Genomic DNA, 18,521 nt, shown 5'->3' with positions numbered 1-18,521 from the left:
TATATGTAAACAATTCATTGGTCATTTAACAAGAGCTGTCGGTAGGACAGCAACGCTCGACTATTCTTAGTGCTTGATAGTAAAAAAAGCCTTGATTAAAAGGTAAAATTTTCTAAGTATAGAAAAAAAAGCAATTTGTTTCTTTTAATCCATATTACAATTATAGGCCTTGGAGAGAGTCATATTATGCTCTCAAAGATGAGTATAAAATTTCAACATGTTTGAAAGCCTTATGTCAATGAATTTTGAAAATAGTTGAGGTATTACAAAAACCTTAACGTAAATTCTAAGTCGAAAAAGGGGCAAAATTATGTCCAAATGCTTGAGAGAGTTACCTACTTCTGTCTACATGTAGGGGTCATGATATTGAATAAGTCTGCAAAGTTTCAAAGCCATATTTCAATGGACTCGGAAAATATTTGAGGTATTACAAAAACTTAAACGTAAATTCTAAGTCGAAAAAGGGGCATAACTCTGTCAAAACGCTTGATATAGTTACCTCCTGACTACATGTCGGGGTCATGATGGTGAACAAGTGTGCAAAGTTTCAAAGCCACATTTCAATGGACTTTGAATATATTTGAGGTATTACAAAAACTTTAACGTAAATTCTAAGTCGAAAAAGGGGCATAATTCTGTCCAAATGCTTGATAAAGTTACCTCCTCCAGTCTACATGTTGGGGTAATGATGGTGACCAAGTGTGCAAAGTTTCAAAGCAATATGTCAATGAACTTTGAAAATATTTAAACTATAACAAAAAACTTAAACATAAGTGGTTGCGCCGAAGCCGACGCCGACACCGACGCCGGCGCTAGGTGACTACATTAGCTCTACTTATTCTTATCGAATAGTCGAGCTAAAAATTACAATCTAAAATCTCGATATCTGATTGGTACGGAAGCCCTGGAGGGACATTTATTATTTAAAAACTATTACTAATTACCTATCCTTTATAAATTATCACTTATCATTTACAGATTATTACTTATTTTTAGTATTGAACCTTCCATTGTTTGACAGGAAAAAACTCTGTTTACTACGGAAGCACTGGAGGGACATTTGGTAGTTAAAAATTATAACATATTACCTAATTTTTTTATAACTTATCACTTATTATTTACAGACTATAAAAAAGTAATAAGCGATAAATAATAAGTTATAACTAATAAGTTATATATTATAATTGATAATTATGTTAAACATATTAAGTAATAAATAATACGTATAAATACATATGTTACTATATATAGTAACAAAATCTAGGGTATTTCAGAGCCATTATGGCAAGATTTATGCCATTATGAAATTTTGGCTGCCTTGCTACTCGGTATTATTTTTCATTAATGGGCGAGTGAATGAGCGCACGTGCAGAATGACATAATCAACTCTCAGTGAATTTCAAGATGGCTGCTGACGTTGAATGAACTGTAGTCACTTGCAAACAAAATATTCAAAATATTTTAAAAGTTAAATGGCATTATTTATCACAATCAGCAAAGCTTAACATTAAATATTTATAAATGCAAGACAATACATGACCCTCATAAATTCTAAAAAGTATTTAAGATTGACGGTATGAAAGAGATCGGATCGGTGGCATCAGTCTCAAAAACTGCACAAAACTTCTTAAATAACTGGAACTTAATCTAAATTAAATTCTCACAAAAATGTAAAGAGAAGGATAAAAATAAAAACAACAATAAAACAACATTTCCTTATATTTATTTTGTGTTGTCATGTTTTCCAAGTTAATCAGATAGTTAAACTGTACATGACAGGTATTTATTTACATTGACAACAGTTCGTTTCTTAGAAAGTGCCACAACCAAGATTAGCGGCAATGTCTGAACGCCGTATTTCGGACATAGGTATTAAAGACATTAACACTTGGTTGCTGCTCGCCATTATTCGATAATGGCCCTCGAGTTCATAATGGCCTTCAGGTCATTATGCATATCTTCGGGCCATTATCGCATAATGGCGAGCAGCAACCAAGTATTAACCTCTAAATAAATAATAATTCCCTTCCAGGGCTTCGATCCGTATTATATGACCTTCTATAAATAATGTTCTACTTCATCTTTTACGCTAATTGTTTTGATGTATAATACGGTAATTTATAGAATATATATATATTAATATATTACATATATTACGGAAGCCCTGGAAGGAAAATTATTATTTATTAGTTATTATTTATTAAATAATATGTTTAACATAATTGTCAATTATAATATATTAATTATTTTTGATAACTTATTATTTATCACTTATTATTTATTTCAGTAGAATATATTTTAGTTACATAATGATTTAAGAAGTATTTAGTTTAAACATATTTATTGCATACATTATATAATCAGACTACAACATAAATGAGGTATACGACTGAAATAAGTTATAAGTGATAAATAATAAGTTATAAATAATAAATAATATATTGTAAGTGATAATAAGGATAAACATATTAAGTAATAAATAATAAGTAATAAATAATAAATTTCCTTCCTGGGCTTCCGTATGAAAGCATCTTTTTGAAAATATTAAGATAAGAAATGTGTAAAATTGTGATATCGAAAAGAACTCAAACTTCTCAATTTAGCATGTGTCTAATACTTTGGATACTATGTATAGGTTAGAGTGCATATTGGGTGTTCTTCGTAAATAAGAAAGCTAAAAAGGAGCGGAGCTTGCAAAGCGACTGTAGCTTTCTTATTTACGAAGAACATCCAATATGCACTCTAACCGGCTTAGTGCTCCGCCCATTTTTTTCCGCCCAACACACTGCGTGACGTCACACGATAGCCTAAATGTGTATAACCATATTTGGAAGAGGTAGCGGTACACATTTACGGGTCACGTGTTTTGCATAGCTTATTCCCGCATTCTGTGTAAGTAAATCAGACAATATCACGGTGCATATCCATATCGGTACCCTCTTTGCGAAATATTCTCAAACGGTACCCTCTTTGAACATACACAGGTCATTCTCTACTAAAAACAAACCAGCGATGGATAACAATGCAGTAAAAATTCATTGTAATAAGAAAAGGATGTATAACACGTAGAAAGGAACACTAGAATTTTTTATTTATGTGCTGATTTGTCATGTGCCCGATTTTCATGTACTGCAACTTCACAATAAGCTACAAAAAGTCGACATGTCTTGCCTCGCCTGTCACCTCGACATATTTTTCGGGCTGAAATGAACCTGTAGCTTGATTATACATGCAGCATACATATTTATTATGTTCATATACATATCATCTTCGGACAAATTGCACTATATTGTCAAAAATAAATGTAAAATTAATAAAAACACCCTACTTTCGGTTTTGCAGCGGCACGGGCTGTAATATTTACATAAAAAGTAAGAAATATTACATACATATTTTGTTGGAATAAGTGAACTTTTTATTTGGAAATTTTAAAATGATACTGGTTCCGTAAGTAATGAAACATTTTTACTGTTATTTTGCCCGTTTTCATTTCAATGAACCTCTTTTTTTAATTCTATGCCGTAGTGACGATATACATGTGCGTGTACGGAAAAAACATGATGCATAAATATTGACTAGAAGGAGTAAACTTCAAGATCTCGGCACATGCGTATATTTCACTTTAGCGCTCTTCGAAACTTAGCTCCGCCCACTTGCGTTTTATGATATAAAACGTCCAGTTTATATAAAATCTGTTCTATTAAGATTTGAAACCTGAAAATTTGAAAAATCCTCGTCGGTGATTGGCTTAAGAAAATTGGCGAGCACTAAACATCTTTTATGTACCATTTACAGCCCCCATCGCTTAAAAAAATCGTTGACATGGAACAAACTATGTCGCAGCAATGGTTTTTAACATTCGTCGTACGTTTTAGCTACATCTGTTTACAGTGAAGTTGATCTTATGTATTTGGGATAATAAACACACGAAGTACTTAAAAGAACTAATTCAACACATCAATTTTCTTTTAATCAGTGATGTTGTTGTTTTTAATATAATTAATACGAACGTGTAATTTAAGTATCATCATATTGCATTCTAGTTTAAGGACCTACGAATAAAGATTTATTCAATTACATGTACATTAACATGAAAATAAATTTTCTATAGTTTCAGCTAGATCCCAAATATTGCGATCCCTCGCATAAATATGAGCAGACGACATCACAAAATGGCGCGAATCTCTCGCAGACGACAGCAAAATTTTCCGCGAAAACTACTTGGTGCTTCTTTATTTTATGGGCTCATGCTCGGTATTGGAATGGTGCAGTCAAAATCTCTCCTATGCAACTTGCATAGAAGTGTTTTAACCGACATGGCGCCCAATGAATTCTGGATGATTTTTGGAACACTTTCATTCCTTTTCTGGCTATTGAACTGTATGCTAGTGGAATTTTCTTCACGTATATTTTGCTCAGACCACCAAATCAAAAAATCGCGGTCACGTTTTTACCCAAATTATTTAGAGCCCAAATTTACAAGATCTGGATTAGTATATGGTTATATGTAAAGTTTTCTAATAAAATAATTTATTGAATATTTGTCTCTATCTTTTCTTATCTTAATACAATTGATTCAGCAACATAATCTATGGTGGCCGATTTGATACATTGCGCGTTGCGTTGTCGATAGCGACAATGCAACCTATATCGTTATCGCCTCTTCGTCTTATCGCTAGTAACAACACCACAAAGCGCCAAACGGCGCGTTATCGCCCTGTCTCTTGCGAAGCACGCCAAACGGCGCGTTGTCGCTTGGCTTATTAACCAATCCTTCGATTTGAACCGAGCGACAATGTGACATTGAGACAACACGCCACACGACAACGCGCCGTTTGGCGTACATTGTTAGCGACAGGACGACAAGAGGAAAGTCTATCAACGGGCCGTTTGGCGCTTTGTCCTGTTGTCGCTAGCGCCATTACGACGCACAGAAGTGTTCCAAATCAGCCACCATAATAAACACCTAAAATGTACAAGACGCCATGGAGATAAGGGGGCTACGTTGGGGGCCGTAGCAGGTCCATGACAGTTCCTTTAAACGACATTATGCTCTTTTTTTACTGTCGAGTTGAGTGGAAAAAGTAATAGATTGGCTATTATAATGTTGATTGACCAATAAGTGACAATGAAAAATGGGTATGGAACAATATAAATTCTGCCTATATTTTAAAAAATGACTGTCCAAGTTTTATTAAAATAAAATTGAGCTTATCTATACATTCTGGCCGATATATAAAGAAATTGCTGTTTAACATATGGGTTATAGATTATGTTTTCATAGTAAAATTTACAAGAGCCATGTCAACATGGCCATCCCCCGCCGAATGCGTTTGCTCATTGGAAGAATGTGTATGAAGTAGAGCAGAATACATGTAATTCAATTTTAAGAGGTCTTTTGGTAATGAAAAAACTGATGGCTGAAGTGATTACAGATTTGAAACATATGTGAATACTGATGGCTGAAAATAACAAAGGGCAATAACTCAAAAATAATGCAGGGTAGGTTATCATTCTTCTGTGCTGCACTTCTCCTCAATGAGATCTATCCACTTATGAAGTTTCAAGTTGATACCTCTAACACTTTTTGAGATAAGCTCCGGACAAAAAGTATGAAAAATAACAAAAGGCAATAGCTAAAAAATTGTAAAGGGTAGATTTATCATTTTTGCGCACAGCACACCTTCTCAATAAGATAAATCCACCAATGAAGTTTCATGTTGACATCTCAAATACTTTTTGAGTTATGCTCCACTCGGGTGAAAAATTATGTATGAAAAATAACAAAGGACAATAACTCATAAATTATGAAGGGTAGAGTTATCATTCTTGTGCACTGAACACCTGAGTGAGATATATTTGTATATCTACCTATGAAGTATGAAGTACCATGTTGATTTCTTAAAGGCTTTTTAGTTATGCTCTTGACAAAAATTAAGTATGAAAAATAACAAAAGGCAATAACTGAAAAATAATGCAGGGTAGAGTTATCATTCCTGTGTGCTGCACTCCTCTTCAATATGATCGATCCACCTATGAAGTTTCAAGTTGATACCTCTAACACTTTTTGAGATAAGCTCCGGACACCTAGTCATGACCAAAACCAGTGAATATTTCGTCACAGGCTGAGAAAAATGCAGTCTGATCGGGACTCGAACCCGGGAACCCGAACAGATCTGAAAAAAGTGCGCTCTTATAATTTCATCCCGGATCGTCCCGGATCATCCCAGTAACTTACCGGAGTGGTCCTGTGCTCTGTCGGGAGTAAGTAAGACAGCAGCTTTTCTTATGAAGTACTTTCACAGACACAGGTGGCCTGTTAAAAGATCAAATCGACTCTAATTAAGTCTGTAAATACAATAGGAACTAGGGAACGGACCACACTATTTTTTTTTTAAATTTTACATTAGATGCAAATGAAGTGGAATATTAAGGTTGTTTTGTTTTAATATCTAATAATTCAAATATACCGGTAATCATGTGTTGTATGTAGTAGTCATAAAACTTGTACATTTCACGAGTATTTCGTGCCAACAAGACACTAAATAATTATCATACAAATGTGTATTGAAGCGAACCGCGTCTACTACGCGCTGTACAATTGCAGCTGCGTAGCAGATGGCTAGTTCATAAACATCTTTATTTTTTCTTTTCTTCTTTTTTTGAAGGTAAAATTTAAAAGCTTGTTTTTTTTCTTCTTGTTTTTTTTCCGTGAAATATGCAATGATATAATTCTATACTGTATACAGTATATTTCACAAATTAAAATATATGATTTTATAATGTTTCGTGAAAATATATTCCATATTTCTGATGTCCACTTAATATTGATTTCCATATTTATATAGAACACTGACCCCCAAAAATGGCTGCCACTACATGTTGGCAATGGAGGTAAAAATCGGTTATTTTTCATTGAAGGAAAACTTTTTCTAGGTTATATGTTTATTCTTGGCGTTGAGCTCGACCATAGGTCGGTCCCATGCTTCATGCAATTAAGCAAAGTGAAGAAAGGTAAGAAAAAAAACGTTACTCTACAACAATAATGAATCGCCTTTAAAATGCCACCAAACATGAAAATTTATATCCATGAGTGGATTCTGAAAAAATCTGAAACTATAAAGTGCACACTTTATTTCGTGTTTATATAATTATACTTTCGTGTAATATAATAAGTATATTGTGTATACCTATTCGAGTTCGATTATTGTCATGTCTTCACTGTGTTTTATTTCCCTTATCCTGTATCAGTTTTTTACTTCGTCATACATTTAAATTAATAACAGGAAACCTGTGTAATTTATATAATTTGTTACATTTGACCGGGAAAACATTCAATGACCCCTCAAAGACACGTTAATACCAACCCGCTACACTCTTGAAATTCACTTGTGTACTTCAAAAATCTCGTGATTTTCGAGAAGTTTCATTTTGCAGTGTTGCAGTAATACTTCTGGAAAGAGCTGGACGAATGAAGGTAAAATTTTATTATTTTATGATACATATTAACAAAACAGGGGAGAATAAGAGTTCATATAGTGTTAAAGTACGTTATAAATACTTTAATAAATACTTTTTTTGTGTGTAATTTCCTTGTCAGGAATGTATTTCATTAATTAACCATGTATAATACGTGTGAAGGGCAGGGGAGTAAAATCTCTAACTTGCTGTATATAATCAAAAACGCTATTATAAATTTGCCGTAGCTTTCGGCCTTGCGGCCTTCTTAAGCAGCATTTATTTCACATACAAATGTATCAAACAAAACAATGGAAGTGACGTAACGTCAATGAACGACGCCCGCCGTGGCGTTGGTTGCCGTCTGTCGCGTTATTCTTTAGTATTAACTCCATACGGTCTATAGGTTCTTATATATATGTAGGTTTGTGAAAAATATTTGCATCTACATAATATATATAATATAACCAGCGATTAGTCGGACGCATTAACCACTCGACCACGCCTCCATGTCTTTGCTACTAGTAATAGAAAGAGCACCGAAACACGAGGCTATCTGATTTGTACGAGGGGGCGTAGCCCCCGAGTATAAATCAGATTGCCGAGTGTTTTGGTGTTCTTTCTATTTTGTATCATAGTCAAACATGACAGCACGTTCCCTGCTGTTATAATATGAAACCCCAGAAAAAATTAACCAATGAACGAGCATTTGAATATGATAGTTCTGCCCCTTTCCCTTTCTCTGCCGTCACAATATGTAAACCCCGGCAAAAATGAACCAATCCACGGGCATTATCTGGAGTGCGGGTAACTGATACCTGCACTCCAGTTACCGCACTGTGCATGTATATGTATACGATTTAACTCTGACACTTTTTCAACAGAAAGGTCCCCAAACTATGATACAATATATATAGTTGAGGGTCATTTTGCAAGGCCCGGAACAATGACACGGATTTTGCCTAGAAATTTGCAACTTTGTTAAACAAAATAATCAAAATCAATCTTTAAATCTTATAAGCTATTCACTGAAAGATAGATCTTTAGGATAATATGAGCCGCGTCACGACAAAACCAACAAAATGGGTTTGCGACCAGCATGGATCCAGACCAGCCTGCGCATCCGCGCAGTCTGATCAGGATCCATGCTGTTTGCTATCAGTTTCTCTATTTGTTATAGGGTTTGTAAGCGAACAGCATGGATCCTGATCAGACTTTGGGATGCGCAGGCTGGTCTAGATCCATGCTGGTCGCAAACCCATTATGTTGGTTTTGTCGTGACGCGGTCATATATGGAGATACATCGAAATCAATTTCCGAGATCCATAACTCTGGCAAATACTGACTGAATTATGTCCCTTTGTGAACTTGCAATATATTTGATTAAAGTTTTCCATCCTACACGACTGAATGCATTCACGTCAAACATAAAACATGTCTTCGGCATTATAAATGGAGAGTTTTTATCCAAGGTCCATAACCCTGCAATGTAATTCGACTGATTTATGGGCCTTTATGAACTAACTTAATGAACCTCTTGAGAGTTAAAGTTATGCATGCAATATCTATTTTTAAAACTACTGAAGATGTTTACCTTGACAAGTTATGCACGAGTTCGGGATCTATTATTCATGGCCCTTTGTGAACTTACGGAACTTACGGCAATATCCAATATTAATAACTTTGTCAGTTATCTTGAATGAAGTGTTCCTTTTTGTTGTTAATTCCTACATTAAATACTTGTTTTATTGTTTTTTCAACAGGATGAAGAAAATGATATGTTTGGCTTATGTTTCGTTGCTTCTGTTTGGTAGCATGCCAGTCAAAGGATCAAGTATGTTTTTCTTTGTTTTTTTTGTGTTTTTGCCTTTTAGTACACATGTTAAACACAATCATAGTCTAGGAACTTGCTTTAATATAGATAGTATAACACTAACACTGTGTTATAAAGCCTTAAGAAACAGGGAAAACGTGACCAGTTGATCTTAAGTGGCTGTGTAATATTAGCATTAAAATTACATGATAAAAACCTGTTACTTAAAATGTGACAGCTCTTGTAAGAGCTTGAACTTACTAAATCTCTCATTCTTTATCCTATTGCTTCTGCAGATGTTAATGTACAAAAAGATGCATTAGCACTTTTCCTGCATAAAAGAATAGTCTCGTGTTTCGACACAGACGCTTGGGTTGGGGGTCAGATGCTCCCCCCACGTGAACACTTTGTGTTAAATATTTTAATATTTAAAGATCCTGTATGTTTTGTGATTGATATTATCATTACTGTGTGTACCACACTTACAAGAAATTATATATGTATATAATTATGCATATAAAACAATTTTCAAACATCGTAGATAATGTAAAATATGTACAGCACATATGTGTGCACGTCATATGTAATCAATACATTATATGCATTCATTTCTGATTGGAAAATTTGACTTAAAATTTATAGAAAATACATTTCTAATTACCTCCCTTTATTTACATAAAATGTTAAATTAGGTAATATCTTTATAAATAATGCTTATTGGAACTTACAATATTGACAAATCTTAATTTTAGCATCATATTTATGAAATAAAACCATAAAAAAATGTGTTTCAGGATCTTTAAACACGAATGGGACATCTATTACAACGATAGAACTGGTTTTCAAACAATTTTTACATATATGAAAAAAATACTGTACACCATCAATTCTTTATTGAGATTATCATATAGATTATAGATCTGACCCCCAAGCGTCTGTGGTGTTTCGATGCCCTTCCTAAAGTTACTTATAGTAAAGTAATGACATCTTATATTATTATATGATCTAAATATAGCTGCAATCCCATTGGTCCAAACAGTAGTCAACAGAAATTTTTATAAAATCATATTCACTGGGTATAGTATCATATTCACTGGCTAAATTGGATTTTCCCAGTCTAAAAAAAGATTGAGACTCATATCCAATGACCATATATCGTAGACTGTTAATTATGCATGATTATTAAAAAAATATTGTTGCGTTTTGTTCTTTATGGTATATTTCTCGATTAAAATATCATTACTTTACTATCATAGTTAAAAGTTACACCGCAATGATGAGTATAAACTTGAATTACTTTTGTATGCGCAGCGTTCACGTAGTTGTTGCACGCCTTCCACGTGCGTCTTTTTTCCTGCGCTTCAACGAAACAGACAAAAATTGTACATGTATCAGGTTGTACTTTTTGTGACTTTTCCTATTCATATAATAAAACAATTATTGACTAGTGTGCCATTAAATATGATGTGATATTCACCGACAGAAAGTCATATTGACCTCGGATATGACGCCTCGGTCAATATGTCATCTGCCGGTGAATATCACATCATATTAAATGGCACACTAGTCAATAATTGTATAATATATGACAACTGCAGCTGTAATTAAACAGTCAATACATAAGAGTCTCAATCTATTTTTAGATTGGAAAAATCCTATCCAACAAGTAAATATTATACTTCACCTAGTGAATATGATTACGTAATAGTTGACTACTGTTTGCCAGATTGCAGCTATCTTTAGAGCTTTGTTTTTTTCGAGATAATACATCATTGGAAATAGATATTTACAAGGAAGACAAATTTATTATTTTTTTTGCTCAATTTGCAATTATTTTTCATGTCAAAGCGAAAATGTTTAAAAGAGAAACATCATGTATCAACTATGTACTCTTCGGAATACAAAGGTCTTAAGTGTATATTGAAATGTCAGGTTGTGCAAAAGACTATGTCCTTTTTACATCTATTCAGTTCTTTGGCGGGAGAATTCGCGCTTTTGAATTTGGCCGTCTGTGACTTGTTCTTGTTCTGGTTAAAATTTAAAAAGTACAAGACAATTTTTTATGAAAAAAAAAAAAAAAAATTAAAAAAAGAAAGAAATAGAACAGAAACCTTTAAGACTAGCATGAACGTGACTTATTACAAATAATCTGCTGGAACGTGATAGTGATTAGCCTTAACCACCAGTTAAGAAATCTGTCTGAATAGGCTTTATGCTGTTTGCATGCAGCTCCATATTCGTGTGTTTACATATTGAAATCTTTAAGACGGTTGAGTACTGTTCTTTATTTAAAGCTTGGCAATTACGTTACATAATTTTGGTAGACGATGCGCTTAAAACAAAGCCGCAACCACAAAACAAAATTGAATTTTGAATCGTTCCTTTTTTATTTTAGCACAATGTGATGTTGATTGGATACCCGGCACTACCAGTAATTTTTGTTACAAAGTTATAGAGAAAGGTAGAACATGGCAAGACGCTTCAGCATACTGTCGGCAGATTGGTAGTGAGCTGGCTTCTATCTCTGATGAAAATGAACAGAATTTTATAGCATGTAAGTCAATTATGAAATTAAATCTTGTTTACTTAAAGCTGCTATATCACACATTATAATTTGTTTAAAAAAATAAAATGCCACCAAAAGATAAAAATTTGTACATCTATATGGATCAGGGTGGTTAAAACAAACATCTATCTAATTTTAATTAACAAAAAATGATGAAAAACCTTGGAAATACCTAAAATATAGTGTTTCCATGTTAACATGTGGCCTTTCAACTGATTTTGGTGAAACAGTGTTGTTTTGTGGCATTTTTTTTTTAATTAACAAAAAATGATGAAAAACCTTGGAATTGCCCAAAATCTAGTTTTTCCATGTTAACATGTTGCCTTTCACCTGATTTTGGTGAAAAAAATTGTCGTTTTGTGGTATTTTTTATTTTTTAATTAACAAAAATGATGAAAAACCTTGCAATTACCCAAAATCTAGTTTTTTTCATGTTACACATCGCCTCTTATCTGATTTTGGTGAAAAATTGTCGTTTTGTGGTATTTTTCTTTTTTTGATTAACAAAAATTGATGAAAACCCCTGGAATTACCCAAAATCTAGTTTTTCCATGTTAACACGGGGCCTTTCATCTAATTTTGGTGAACATTTGTTGTTTTAGTGGAATTTTTAATTTGTTTAATTAACCCTTTACCCCATGCATGTCATAAGCATATTGTGAATAATTGCCATAAAAAGCCTCCAATTACAAGTTCAAACTGCTATGAAACTGTGAAAAATGCTTCAATACCGATGAAACTTGGCACCAATGTTTACAATGTTGCACACTGGTCTTAAAAGTAATTTTTGAACATTTTTGCTTTTACAGCCTTTATTATACGCCAAAAGAATTTCGGTGTATAGTATATTGTTATGTACCTGTTTGAGACGGTGTACAGAACATAAGTTTGGACTTCCTACAATTAAAATTGGCCCCATCCCAGGGATTTATTGATTCATAAAGACTAATATGGGACTTTTCGTGTCGGATCTGTTTCTTTTCAACAGGTGGAAGAAAATTCAAACAACTTGAAAGAAATGTTAAGCAAATGACGATTTGCACAGCGCAAGTTTGACTTTTCTCAGGTCAAGGTTAAGATCACACTTAGTCATTTTGATTCAATATCCAAATTGTCCGCACTGTATCTTTTGAACAGATAGAAAGAAATTAAAACTTTTTGGCAGAAATATTACTTATATTGTTATGGTGTGCAGAACACATGTTTGGACTACCTACAGTTAAAATTTGCCCCACCCCGGGGATTTATCATTATTATTTGTCGAATGATAACTTACGTGGTCTTTTTCCTTTGGATTGAGTTAGGGGTCGGTTGGGTCAAGGTTAGCAGTGCTAAAAATTATTTGTTTACTTTTGCCCAGGCAGCCTTTATTCATGGACATATGTCTTTGACATTTGGTAGGGAGATACGGTACATAACTCTGAAACAACAAGGGTTATCAACATGAAACTTTGTAAGAAGATAGATCTTATTGGGTAGATGAACAATCTTTAAGAACCGTAACTCTCACTAATATTGGATTGATTGCCCTTTGTTCATTGTTACACTACTTTTTGAACTGTGTGTGGCACATAAGTCAGAAACCATAAAAGGTGTCAACAAGAAACACTTAGTAGGTAGAAAGATCTCATTGGGTAGATGTGCAGTGCACAAGAACAGTAACTCTGCCTTGCCTTATTTTGGAGTTATTGCCCTTTGTTCATATTGACACTTTGAACTGGGGCGTCCGTGGCCGAGTGGTTAAGGTCGTTGACGTCAAACCACTTGCCCCTCACCGCTGTGGGTTCGAATCCCGACAGGGACTTTGGATTCTTTCATGTGAGGAAGCTATCCAGCTAGCTTACGGAACGTCGGTGGTTCTACTCAGGTGCCTGTTCGTGCCTGAAAAAATGCACGGAGGGGCACCTGAGGTCTTCCTCCACCAGTAAAACTGGAACGTCGCCAAATGACCTACACTGTGACGGTGTGACGTAAAACCCAAATCAAAAAAAAAAAAAAAAAAAAAAAAAAAAAAAACACTTTGAACTAGTCCGAGTCATAACTCTAATACTATAAGATATATTAACATGAAACATGAAAGGTAGATAGACCTCATTAAATAGAAGTACAGTGCAAAAGAATCTGAACCTTGCCTTGCCTATTTTTGGAGTTATTGCCCTTTGTTTATTTTTTCACTTTGAACTTTGTACGGGTCAAAACTCTGAAACCCCGAAGGGTATCAACATGAAACATGAAACTTCGTAGGTAGATAGATCTCATTGCGAGTATATATATGCAATGTAAAAGAACAGTTTCGTAACTCCTCGTTGCCTAATTTTTGAATTATTGCACTTTGAACTGTCTTGGACATAACTCTGAAACTATATACAAAGGGGATTTACATTTCTGTGTCCAAAACCTTTTCGGGAAGCATCACTCGTTTCAACCGACTCATGTCTTACACAACCTTTGTATTATTTTACTAATGTCTCTTAATTAGGGAGAACATGCCTCAGGTTGTCCTTAAGTTTGGGTGGAGTTTGGGATCACTGGATTCAAGGTCAAGGTCTGCATTTAATACATTTGCTAATGTTTTATTGGTAACTTGAATATTTTTTGACTTCATCAGAAAGCAATGACATGACAACTTATATATTTAACAATTACAAAACGTCATGACTCCGTCAAGTAATATAACTGTGTTCACATTTTTTGGCAATTGTTCTGTCTATTATTAAGAAATTGGGTAAACCTTTTTTGAAAAACTAGTACTGACAAATATTTTTGCCTGAGGCTTATGTGTTTAACAATTAGAAAATATTTTTACTGATAAAAATCTTGGAGGTATTTGTGTTTACCATACACGTTCTTGTCTCATGAGCAAAAGAATAACATACTATTACATGTAAGCAGCGTTATTCTTTTTTTATATATAAAATTAAACAATTGTCGCTTTCAATTAAGTGTTTCATGTAAATTTAGATAAACCAGACTACATTTTATTTTTTTAATGACACGCTATTATAAAAAGATTAAGTTAACTTATTTTTCAGCTTTATTTTCAACTCTTCCTTCTTACGTCTTCTGGATAGGAGGGACAAAACAGACACAAGATGGAAGTTGGCAATGGAGTGATAACACACCCTTTAGGTAAACAGTAGGCAATCAATAACACAACCTTTAGGTAAACAGTTGATAATTGGTAACACAACCTTTAGGTAAACAGTTGGCAATCGGTAACACACCCTTAAGGTAAACATTTGGCAATCAGTAACACAACCTTTAGGTAAACGGTTGGCAATCTGTAACACACCCTTTAGGTAAACATTTGGCAATCAGTAACACAACCTTTAGGTAAACGGTTGGCAATCGGTAACACACCCTTTAGGTAAACATTTGGCAATCGGTAACACACCCTTTAGGTAAACAGTTGGCAATCGGTAACACACCCTTTAGGTAAACATTTGGCAATCAGTAACATAACCTTTAGGTAAACGGTTAGCAATCGGTTACACAACCTTTAGGTAACATTTGGTAATCAGTAACACATCCTTTAGTTAAACAGTTGGCAATCTGTAACACAACATTTAGGTAAACAGTTGGTATGAGGTTTTCATTTGATATGTGTATGCATATTTTTGTATTTGGCTCTATTATATAAAGTTGATATGAATCGTTAAAAGTGCAGTCTGAAACGTTGATTACTCAGTGGAGTGTAAAAATGTCATTGAAAGATATCTTACTATATAAAATGCACCAGAGAGAATAATAGAGGTAGAACATTTTATCAATGCCCTTTACAGAGACTTAAGAATCGTAATGGCAGCATTCGTATTTAAGGACAAAAATCATAATTACATGTCCATGTACTTATCAAGATATGCGCTCTTATACATGTAGGATGATTCATATATTGATGTTGATCCTAAATTTCATTTCATGATGTATACTCACCTGATGGAAATTACATTAGGATAAAATTCCGTTTTAAGTCAACAATCCGCTTATAAAAAATTCAAGCGTCTAGTGATAACAATATATCTGTGTCAATTAGACGCACATTGTAAATCCCACTTCTGGAAGTTCTAGCCGTACGCGAGTCACGTACGACTAGCCAGGACTCACTGTATTGTCTAGCCGTACGGCACTTTATATGGAAGTCGAACATGCATATGTTATTTTGTGCCTCACGATTATGATTTGTTGTTTTATTTGTATGAAAGATGAATTTTGGCCGGGTTGCACTTGTGCAAACCCGGGTTATAGTATGGTGAATTTCGGGCGGCGGGCGGGGAAAAACTTTTCGTAACAGTTTTCTCAGCAACTACTTATCACAGCCTCTTGATATTTGGCATACAGCATTGACACGTAGTTCCAAACCTTGGGGTTTTATTTCAGGTTTGTTTCTCATCCATTTCCTGTTTACTGACTTAGTTAAATGTTCGACATTAATGGTCAGTGGTAAATTTTTTTCTTAACAATTCACAGCATCATGATATTTGGTATACAAATGCAACCTGGTCTTTCTGTCTTTAACCCATTTTTGTTAATTAAGCACATGGATCGAAAAAATAATGATCGGAGTGGAATAAATAATAAACACGGATTTATATTACAAATCCGTGATAAAAAGAACATTGAAAAAAAAAAAAAAAAAAAAAACAAAAAAAAAAAAACAAAAACGGTGAAATGCAAAATTAATTGTATAATTTTCAAATACAGTAGATAAATATAGAACATAAAAGCACAATCAATTAATTAGCCTTAATTAAAGCCTACCCAGGGAGTGACAATGCGTTTCACGGAACATGCAAACTTTCCTTATGTTAACAAACTTCTATACCGTCGTTAATTGACGCAATTATCAGAGCCCAACAACAATAATTTTAGTTTTTTTTTGTTTCATTTTAAAGGTGTCGAAAATTAAACTTAATGAAACAAAAAAGGATTATCATCAAAATTTTGTAAACTATTTCAATTGATGTTATTTAACTGCGGCCAAATGCTATTTTTTCTCAACGTCTTGAGATGACAAAGATCGATATTCGTACTTATTTTACTGTAGCCAACACGGCGATTAATCTCTAAAAAGTAAACATACGAAGACAATTGCTGTTTCTTGGTTAAAATCCTCGCTTAAAGTCATAAAATAACATATGCATTTTCGACTGCCATATAATTTTGAAAATGCCGTACGGCTAGCCAATACAGTGTGTCCTTGGTAGTCGTAACTCACGTACGGCTAGAACTTTTGGCTAGCCATACAATAGGTAAATTTCCCTTTGGACAAGATCCTTACTTATAAGACTTTAAAAAGGAGTGTTCAATTTGAGACCACATTTAATTCAACTTTTTGCCTGAATGGGATTAACCAAAAGTTGTAAAAGCTATTCAAAAATATCCTTTTGAACCATTGATGAAAACGTCACTGAAATATGTTACTTTTTAGGCTGTTTTTCTTACAGCAATTACGAAGTTTCCAAAGTCAGCAACTACAGGCATTAAATCTTGGAGAAAAAAATTGTAATTTGATTACGAATTTTATAATTTGATCCTTATTTTGATACTTTGCAATTCAGACTTTGTACAATTACATTCTACATATGCCACATTAGGATCAATGTAATTTTCATACATCAATACAAATAAAATTTGGGCGTCCGTGGCCGAGTGATTAAGGTCGTTGGCTTCAAACCACTTGCCCCTCACTGCTGTTGGTTCGAATCCCGACAGGGACTTTGGATTCTTTCGTGTGAGGAAGCTATCCAGCTAGCTTACGGAACGTCGGTGGTTCTACCCAGGTGTCCGGCGTTTGTGCCTGAAATAATGCACGGAAGGGCACCTGAGGTCTTCCTCCACCAGTAAAGCTTGAACGTCGCGTTATGACTTTTACTGTGTCGATGTGACGTAAAACCCAAAACAAAAACAAATCAAATAAAATCGGGTTCATTTGAATTTGATTCAGATTTTAGAATACACGGGGCATCATTACCATCATACTTATTATGGTAATCATCATCCAAATCATCATCATAATCATTTCAAAAATCATTCTTACCATCATCGCCGTAAACATAATGCTTATCATCATATCTACTGCCGTTATCACCATTATTATCAGCCTCTAAATCTCAATTGATCTATCATTCACTTGGAATTTTCATAAGTGAATGACAATGTACTCCTTATCACCACCACCACTACTATCATCATTAGAATCATCAATTTTCGCATAATTAAAATCATCATTATCAATGTCAAAGTCATCAACCCAGTCATCAACTTAATCATCAATACCATCATCAACTTAATCCACATCATCATAATTTATTTGGAGTTTCTTTAACTGGAAAGCAACGTTATCATCATCCTACTGCTCTTTATTTCCACCATTATCAACATCGTCTCCATTATCATCGTTTTTATCATTTCATCGTTTACATTATCATCTTAAACTATCATTTTCGTCATGTTATCTCAATCAATATCATCATCAGCATCATCATCATCAAATATTTAATCATTAAAGCTATCAAAGTCATTCTCACAATGATGATCAAAGTTATCACCCAAACAAGATATGTTTGTTAAACATGTATGCACCATATCTGCAACCAATTCGTCAAGTAGTGAGGTTATTGTGACTGACTTTTGACCTTTAGGCCAAAAATGCAATAGGGGATTCCTGCTGGTCATGACTAGTCA

The 18,521-nt window shown here is 34.0% G+C and overlaps 1 protein-coding gene across 1 annotated transcript; it reads left to right on the top strand.

The window, feature by feature from the left end:
• The first annotated feature begins 7,510 nt into the window (after positions 1-7,510).
• On the top strand, positions 7,511-14,996 carry LOC132723649 (snaclec alboaggregin-D subunit beta-like). The gene is made up of 4 exons (XM_060708409.1): positions 7,511-7,546; positions 9,222-9,292; positions 11,667-11,825; positions 14,870-14,996. The coding sequence occupies exons 2-4, from the start codon at positions 9,223-9,225 to the stop codon at positions 14,968-14,970; spliced, it is 330 nt and encodes a 109-aa protein (XP_060564392.1). The 5' UTR covers positions 7,511-7,546; position 9,222; the 3' UTR covers positions 14,971-14,996.
• Positions 14,997-18,521: the final 3,525 nt, after the last annotated feature.

This window comes from Ruditapes philippinarum, unplaced genomic scaffold (genome assembly GCF_026571515.1).
Source record: "Ruditapes philippinarum isolate M1 unplaced genomic scaffold, ASM2657151v2 ctg5678_1_1_1_1, whole genome shotgun sequence".
NCBI classification, from domain to species: domain Eukaryota; kingdom Metazoa; phylum Mollusca; class Bivalvia; order Venerida; family Veneridae; genus Ruditapes; species Ruditapes philippinarum.
Note: the sequence above shows the minus strand (reverse complement) of the source record. Positions and strands in the feature narration are given on the sequence as shown.